Source organism: Tachysurus vachellii, chromosome 14, assembly GCF_030014155.1.
Source record: "Tachysurus vachellii isolate PV-2020 chromosome 14, HZAU_Pvac_v1, whole genome shotgun sequence".
In the NCBI taxonomy this organism is placed as follows: domain Eukaryota; kingdom Metazoa; phylum Chordata; class Actinopteri; order Siluriformes; family Bagridae; genus Tachysurus; species Tachysurus vachellii.
Genome location: NC_083473.1, coordinates 5,702,789 through 5,712,396, shown reverse-complemented (window position 1 = coordinate 5,712,396; position 9,608 = coordinate 5,702,789). Strand labels below are relative to the sequence as shown.

The following is a 9,608-nucleotide window of genomic DNA, read 5'->3' as shown; positions in this document are numbered from 1 at the left end:
GTGTCAAAGTTTACTTTTATTTCAGGCATATTTAAGGCTTTTGGCGTGCTTGGATTAACTTGAAATTTGACACATACATCACATTTGTCGGCTGTTAAGTGTGGACAAAAAGGTCAGACAAAGGTGTGTCTCTTAAGTGGCTCACTAGCGCCCCCATTTCTCTAAAATGTGGGGTTTCATTTACCTACAGTCCCCAAATGGGTCAGTAACAACATAAAATAGTCCACTGATATTTACCCACTTGATGCACTTGCCCACCGTGCATTGTTTTCTGGAAGGCACCGTATAGCAATAAAAAAACGTGCGAAGGCCCGTCATCGCTGCTTGCAGCTATATTTATTATTATTATTATTATTATTATTATTATTATTATTATTATTATTATTACAGGTGTCTTTCTCATGAATAATCAGGTTCTACAGCAGATACTGAGACAGATTCCTTGGTGATTTGTGTATGATGTGTATAATCAACAATATAAAACAGCCGTGTTTACTGATTCAAAAGCTTTTATTAATAATTCAAAGCAGGACATTGCAGCGATCCACACACTTAACACATATTTAGTTGATAATTAAGAAGAAGAGCTGAGTTAAAGTGAGGAGTGTGTGAGCTCACATGTTAATAAGACAAATGAAATGATGAGAGTGGATGATTTGAGCAGTAAAGGCCACATGTAGCACACAGTGAAGCAGTAGAAGGTGAGCTGAGTAAAGTGTGTGTGAGCTCACAGCTCTGAGCACTGATCTGTGTTCACTGTGCTCACCACAGTAGGTTGGTTGTCTTTGGAGGCCTCACAGGTCACCACCTTGTTCCTCCACTGATCCGGGTGGAGGCTCAGCGTGCTGCTCCAGCTGTAGAGGCCGTCCGCGTTCAGAACGGCGGCGCTGCGGCTCTCCCCCGAGCTCCAGCTGCTGCCGTCAACCTTCCAGCTCAACTTCCAGTCCGAGGGGAAGCCCTTGTAGGCCACACACATGAGTGTGACCTTCTCCTGCTGCAGCTCCACACTGGAGGGGGGCAGCACTGTCACACTGGGCTGGGTGTCACCTACACACACACACACACAAACACACACACACACACACACACACACACAGAGGTGAGACAGGAATGGACAGCTGTCAGTCACTCAGGCTTTGTTTCAGCTCACTGTGTGTGTTTCACTTCCCTTTATATCTTACAGAGCAGAACTGAGATCAGTGGAGCATCACAAACGTTTCACATTCAATTCAAATACTTTTACATTTTACAGCTATAATGATTTATATTATTGTGAACAGTCAGTGAACAGTGAAAATTAAAATTTAATTATACTGTATATCCAACAATTAGAAATATGAAATTTTTTTTTATAAATTATATATTAATGTTTTTAAATGAGATCATATTTATTATTTAAATAAATTGCTTCTAGTCTTCAGGACATCTGTTTATAGAGTCACAGTCTCTGAGATATTAAATGTAGCTAGAATAATTCAGTGAAACTCTGTTACAGTCATTTGCACAAACAATTATATAAATGTTATTTCAGTTAGAACGAGCTATTATCACTAAAGTCAGACACATTTTATAAAACTTCTAAAATAAGAGAAATTTGAGAAACAAAATGATTTTATACAAACATCACATTCCCTAAAAGTGAATTTGAAGAAAAAGTCACTATAAACTATATATTTTACACATTTTAACATGAATCTGAACACACTCCATTTCAGTCATTAATCTGAACACACTCCATTTCAGTCATTAATCTGAACACACTCCATTTCAGTCATTAATCTGAACACACTCCATTTCAGTCATTAATCTAAACACACTCCATTTCAGTCATTAATCTGAGCACACTCCATTTCAGTCATTAATCTGAACACACTCCATTTCAGTCATTAGTAAACAGGTTACTTACGGCCCACAGACAGTTTTGTTCCTCCACCAAAAGTCCACCACAGTGATACATTCCTATGAAGCCGTCATACAAAAACCTCTGTCACACTACAGTGACCGCACACACACACACACACACACACTCACACACACACAGTTCAGTAATTGTTGTTATATTTAGAGCTTTACAACTGTAGGATTAAAGATTTCTTCATTATTTAGTTTTCTTTGTCACTCTGCTGTTTAAACTCAGTGATGTTTCAGTAAAAACGTCTGACTCTGGAGCACAGTGTACTGTACACACTGCAGAAGACTGGAGGAGAAATAACACTGAATGATGGATTAGTGATGAGATTCATCTCTACAGTCAGAAACACAATATACATGACACATAAAGATAGTAAAGAATAACTTTTTAATGATGCTCACTTCTACATCTCCAAATACAAATCCACACAATAACTCTGTAGTAGTGTGAGAATGACAGTAAGATTGGGGGAATGTGGTAAAGGTGTTTCCATACTTAGAGGACACTTTGCATTGGCAGCACATGCTTCAGTGATCTGGGAGTGTTTATAGTGCTGTGACTTTAACACTTCATGACTGAGAGCTGCTGCTACAGCAACTTCACCCACAGCTACCATGACTTTGATCCCCGTCTTCATCTGGACACTGATCCTCTGGACTCAAGGTCAGACACTGCTTCATATTTTATCTCTACAATCATCTGTTCATACTAATACACTTATTGTTTCTATTAGAATATTTCAGTTTCATGCTGCGTTATTGTGTATTTTTCAGAATGCAGAGGTCAAGTCACAGTAACTCAGACTCCTGCAGTGAAATCTGTTCTTCCAGGAGAAACAGTCACCATCAACTGTAGAACCAGTCAGGCAGTGTATCATCACAGCTCATATGGTCACTACTTACACTGGTATCAGCAGAAACCTGGAGAAGCTCCTAAACTCCTGATTAAGCTCGCAAATCAGAGACAGTCAGGTTTTCCAGCTCGTTTCAGTGGCAGTGGATCTGGATCTGATTTCACTCTGACCATCAGTGGAGTCCAGACTGAAGATGCAGGAGATTACTACTGTCAGAGTGTACATGCCATCACTGGCTACTGGTTCACACAGTGTTATAGAGTCGTACAAAAACCTCCCTCAGTCAGATTGTAGAGAGACTGAACTGCTGCAGCTGGGAGCGACTGCAGGTGCTGAGTTGGAGGATGTGATACGACACAATGACACTCTGTGGAGGAGAAGAACCACATCACACTAACTCACAACTCACATTAGAGATCTCTCAATAATCATGAATATATGAAAGCTGAGTATTTATTTTGTTATTTTCCATCAAATACATTGAAAACAGACAGATTTAGGATTAGACCCGAACAGTGTTGGGCAGTAACACGTTACTGTAACACAGTTACTTTTGACAGTAACTAATACTCTAACGCATTACTTTTTAACTAAATTAACTCCGTTACCGTTACCATATGGTGCGTTTGTCCATTACGTTTTTAAATGAATTAATTTAGGCTGAAGTGTAGCCTACAGACTAACCTGTTTACAGCAGTGACATATTGTAGGATTGGTGGATGCAAACCTGTAAACACGAAGATGCCGCACTGTGGGCGTGTTTCCGTTTATTATTCCGTTTATTCGGTATATTTTTAGACAAAAATGTATAAAATTTAATGCGGCCTACGGCTTTCGAGCCGCATGCAGCAGATTCGGAGATGTTGTAGGCCCAGGTCTGAAGTTTGTTGCTATTACTTTTCTTAGTGATCCGAGTACCGGTACTTCCGTTACCGGGTCTCAAAGTGGCCTTTTTTCCAATAGACTAACATTATAAACTTTGGAGGTTTATAACTCGGCAAGCTTTCGAACTCTCTACACCAAACTCAGCCAGCTCCATTAAGGTGATACTCTGAACAAAGGTTTAAATTGGTGTACCGACTGGCCTTTCGGTTGTGCCGCAGCCCCACCCCCAATATATGCAAAATCAAAAAACTTTTTACAACATGGACATGTGACATACCAAAACACTCAGCCCAATGAAGGGAACTTCCTCACGTGTATTCTGATGATGTCACGTGACGTCACGTGATGTCACGTGAGAATAAAAAATTTTGCACAACATGGGCATGTGATATATCAAAACACTCAGCCCAATGAGAAGAACTTCCTCAGGAGTATTCAGATGATGTAAAATGCTCGTCTCCACTTGCCTCCAAATGTTTTGGCACCCTATCTTTCTGTCCACTTGCCTCCAAAAGTAACACTGACCCTTATGTCCACTCACCTCCAAAAAGCACCGGCCTTTGCGAATACTTGCCTCGTCAAAGCCAACATCAAAGTTTGTCGCAACGAACTTTACAAATCTAGTACAAGTATGTGCGGCAGTAATGGGAGGTATTCCGAAACACATGGGGTATAGCCTGCCCACACTGACAATTGATTGGTTGACTTACCGAAACAGGCCAATCAGGATTGGCCCCCTCCCTTTCTGCCGTGCCCACGCTACAAGGTTTGGAGCACAGTCTCTGTCACGCATGCGCGCTCTTGCTCACTCGCTCTAGATTCCGGGAGATTGGAAGTAATTTGCGGTCATCAGGGAGCCGCTATCAATATGCGGGAGACTCCCGGAACATCCGGGACACTTGGGATGTCTGGTTTTGTGTTTGTATAGACCATAACGCATAAAAGGGCATTAATGGGAACATTAAAGAACGTTCTTTAAAAAAGTAACTAAAAAGTTACATTTAACAGTAACGCGTTACTTTTTGGTGTAAGTAATCAACAAAGTAATTGAGTTACTTTTTGAATGAAGTAACTAGTAACGGTAACTAGCACAACACTGGACCCGAAGGTCTTTATCAGTCTTTTCACACAATAGTTTTTTCATTTTTGTGAAAAAAATCTTGATTGCATGTCTGATATATCTGTCTTAGACCAAACCACACCAAATGAAACCAAGATCAATCAGGTCAGAATCTTTTCTATTTTCATTGTGAAATTGCCATAAATGAAAGTGAAAAACAGAAAGAATAATTTTAGTTAAAATCTAAATAAAATCAGTTGGTTACATAAGTGTGCACACCCCTAAACTAACACTTAGTTGTAGCACCTTTAGATTTTATCACTGCATTAAATTTTCTTAGGCAAGAGTCAATGAATTTAGTGCTTAATCTTTATTTTAGAGATATTTTGCCAAACCACAAACTTTCATATGGATCTAGATAAGGAATTTGAGACATTCCAAAGCCTAGATCCTTTTGTAAAGACATACCCCCAGTTATTAATTTCAGTCTCTGATTTTGTAAATTTCTACAGTCTTGGTGTTTACTGTTCCAATTGAAAACATCACAGAATTCAAAATATCAAGTGTCTGATTATCAAACTCATTTCTGTTCTCTCTGGCCCCTGAATATCTTCTTCATCCAAACTATCCAGCTTACAAAGTCTGTTTTTTATTACATTTTGTTTGTTTGCATCGTTTCGTGAATGTTTTGGTCTTGCAGAAAAATACCATCACCCCACTGCCTGAAATCCCACAACATTTCCGTAACAATCCTACTTTAATGGTCAGGTTTCATGATGTCCTGATATTTTCTTACTAATAAGTGCTAATTTGTACTGATGTTTGGACACACTGACTCACTGTGTTGTTTGATGTTAACTCCAGAGTTTCAGAAAACATGAAAGATAAAACTTATTCTGTTCATGAGCTATGGTCAGGGTTAGGACATCAATGACCAGATACATTACCAAGTGCATTGATGATGTGACTGTCTCTAAGACCATCACCATATGCTTACAATCAGAAGCTGTGGATGACTGCTGTGGATGACTGTGCATGCACTGCTGAGGACCATAAACTGCAACATCCTCCCTGTGCTGAAGAAATCTTTGGTGTCCTTACTTCAATGATTATCATCCCACCAAAAAAACACCCATCTCTACATGAGTCTGTTCATGAGGCATATAAAGACCCTGAAGCCACCCTCACTGGATCTATGCAGTTTGTGTATCATCCCAAGCACTCCACAGACAACAGCATCACCTTCCTCCATCTAGTTCTTAAGCACCTGGTCAAAGGACACATTTGTCTGAATGCTGTTCATAGGCATAAGTTCAGAATTCAGTTCAATCATTACTCAGCACCTGACTGAAAAGCTGTGCCTGCTGGGCCTGAACACCTTCCTCTGCAGTTGAATCCTTGATTTTCTGACTGAAAGTCCTCAGTCAATCCGGATCAAAAAGCAGCATCACCAAACTACACCACTATAAGCATTGAGGCCCCTCAGGGCTGTACACTCAGTCAACATCTGTTCACTCTGCTTACTTATAATTGTGCAGTAATGCACAGCTCAAACAACATCATCAAGCTTACCAATGACACGATCACGACACGATCATCAGCAAGAACAAACTGTCAGCATACAGAGAACAGATAAAACAGATAAAGACCTTTTGCAGAGACAACAATCTGCCTCTTAATGTGGACAAAACGAAAAAGATGATTGTTGCCTTTAGGAGAGCCCCGAAAGACCATTTTATGGGAAACATTAACAGATCCTCCATGAAGATCATCAAGAACACCAAATTCTTGGTTTTCTCAGCACAACAGTTTCCACATCAAAACATATTGCAATTTAAAAACAATTAAATAATGAGAAATAATTAATCCATTATCCCACTGCTTCCTATCCTTGTCCTGGATTGTCCCCTGTGCAGCACATTTTAGTGTTTTACCTTCAGTAGCTTTCAGTTTTCCCTTATGTAGTTATGTGTCTTTATGTAGCACCAGAATCCTTGAGGAACATTGTTTCAGTTTACTGTGTACTGTTTCAGCTATATACGCTTGAAATGACAATAAATTACTCTACAATAAGAAGTGGATATGTTGAGAGATTTTGTGCAACATGTTAATAAGATGTTGATTTCATGAAGTAGAAAGAATATAATACTTTATCTTTATTTAAAAGGCTTCAATTAAAGGATAGCCACTTAACTACAGATTCTGAGAACATCTGTACAAAATAAAAACTAAAACTAAACTTCTGATTAGTTGTTACTTAACAAGAATACTTGTTAAGCGTACGTAACGTCACTTCATGTGACAATAAGATGCAGCTACACTGGCATAGGCATAATATCATTACATTTTATTTAAAAAAATGGAGCCTTGTGCCAATTAACCAACCTTGTAATTCTAATTTAGATTTCGCTTCTAGTGAAAATGAGAATATAAACATACATTAGCCCGATGTACAGAATGGTTCAGATGTTGATTATTCGGCTTATTGGATTGTTGCGTGAAACAGCAACTTAGCATTTTTAGTGCTATAAATAAATGTGCCATAAATACTGAATGCTGAAGGCCCTGAATGCTGAAGGCATCATTGAAATAAATTTGACTTCAACCATAACAACCACCTCATTGTCCTGATTTGAGACTTCAAAGAGTAAGTGGTGTTATTTGGTAACTACCCGGTGCTAAAGGTGTTTTTATGTATATATGCAAAATCATTTGAAGATTGTTTAATTTTGTAATTTGAGTGCTTATTTAATTTCATAAAAATAAAAAAATAAATAAATTTGCATTGTCCTGGGGGTTTAAGACTCAAAATATTAACTGGTAATTATTATTAAGTAGTATTTGGTAAATATAACCCCAGTGCTATACAGTAGGTGTTTGTTGTATTGTCATTAACTGAAATTCTGAAGTGTTCACTTAATGTCTATTAAAAATTATTTCATTTTGTAATCTGAGTGCTTCTTTTAGTTCATAAAAAAGATTTTCACAACCACTCCACAGATAACACCATTATCACCTTCCTCTATCTGGTCCTTAACCACCTAGACAAAAGTAAACATATGTACGAATGATGTTCATAGACTTCAGTTCAGCAATCAGCACAATCATTGCTCAGCATCTGACTGAAAAGCTGAGCCTGCTGGGCCTGAACACCTTCCTCTGCAACTGGATTCTGGACTTCCTGATTATAAGACCTCCTTTAGTACAGATTTAAAGCAGCATGTCCAACACCACCACAATGAGCACTGAGGCCCCTCAGGGCTGTATGCTCAGTCCACTGCAGTTTACTCTGTTCACTCCTAATCAACATCATCAGCTCACCAATGATACGGCCGTGGTGGGTCTCATCAGCAAGAACAATGAGTCAGCATTCAGAGAGGAGATGCAACAGCTAATAGCCTCATGTAGAGCCAGCAATCTTACCCTGAACATGGACATAATAAAAAAAATGATTGTTGACTTTAGGAAAGCAGAGTGGTCATGCTCTGATGAAGATTTATGGATCCTCCATGAAGATCATCTAGAGCACCAAATTCCTTGATGTTCACCTATCAAGAATCCCATCTGATACATCAACACAATCTCCACCAAGAACAAAACTCTTCAGAATCTCTACATTTTGCAAAGTCTGAGAAAAAAAGACAAAAGGTTTTTGTCTTTAAACTGTCTCTTGCCCTGCACTGTCTTTTGTCTTGTAGTGTTTGCACAAGGCTGCACACATGCACCTTATTTTAATAAGCTTTTTTTATGTATGTATTTTTTTCCTAGCCCTAGTCCTGTGTTGTCTTAATGTAGCTCTGTGCCTTTATGTAGCACCAGGATCCTCGAGCAACATTGTTTCATTTACTGAGTACTGTTTCAGCTATATTTGCTCAAAATGACCATAAATTACTCCACAGTTGGAAGTGGATATGTTGACAGATTTTGTTCAAAGCCTTAATGTGAAGCTGCTTTTATGAAGTAGATAGAATATAATACTTTATCTTTATTTAAACGGCTTAATTAAAAGGAAACTTCCTTAACTATAAATTCAGAGAACATATTTCAACCGACTGGTTTCAGTTCTTTATGCAACATGTCTGTAGTGACTTTTTTGCATTTATTTCCCATGCTTCAGTGATCTGGGAGTGTTTATAGTGCTGTGACTTTAACACTTCATGACTGAGAGCTGCTGCTATAGCAACTTCACCCACAGCTACCATGACTTTGATCCCCGTCTTCATCTGGACACTGATCCTCTGGACTCAAGGTCAGACACTGCTTCATATTTTATCTCTACAATCATCTATTCATACTAATACACTTATTGTTTCTATTAGAATATTTCAGTTTCATGCTGCGTTATTGTGTATTTTTCAGAATGCAGAGGTCAAGTCACAGTAACTCAGACTCCTGCAGTGAAATCTGTTCTTCCAGGAGAAACAGTCACCATCAACTGTAGAACCAGTCAGGCAGTGTCTGGTGGTAACTACATATTCTGGTATCAGCAGAAACCTGGAGAAGCTCCTAAACTCCTGATTAAGCTCGCAAATCAGAGATAGTCAGATTTTCCAGCTCGTTTCAGTGGCAGTGGATCTGGATCTGATTTCACTCTGACCATCAGTGGAGTCCAGACTGAAGATGCAGGAGATTACTACTGTCAGAGTAGGCACGAAATCACTGGCTACTGGTTCACACAGTGTTATAGAGTCGTACAAAAACCTCCCTCAGTCAGATTGTAGAGAGACTGAACTGCTGCAGCTGGGAGCGACTGCAGGTGCTGAGTTGGAGGATGTGATACGACACAATGACACTCTGTGGAGGAGAAGAACCACATCACACTAACTCACAACTCACATTAGACATCTCTATATAATCATCACACCACACTGAACACAGTCCATTACGTTGTAGTTTTC

The 9,608-nt window shown here is 39.0% G+C and overlaps 2 gene segments (V, D, J or C); one reads left to right on the top strand and one right to left on the bottom strand.

The window, feature by feature from the left end:
- Positions 1-548: 548 nt before the first annotated feature.
- Positions 549-9,608, bottom strand: part of LOC132856623 (Ig kappa-b4 chain C region-like) — a 52,616-nt gene continuing 43,556 nt past the window's right edge. The window contains 1 exon segment of the C gene segment in view: positions 549-1,047. Coding sequence covers positions 728-976 — 249 coding nt within the window.
- LOC132857352 (probable non-functional immunoglobulin kappa variable 6D-41) lies at positions 2,527-3,059 on the top strand. The segment is given in 2 exon segments: positions 2,527-2,575; positions 2,686-3,059. Coding segments are annotated over 2 exon segments (423 nt in total).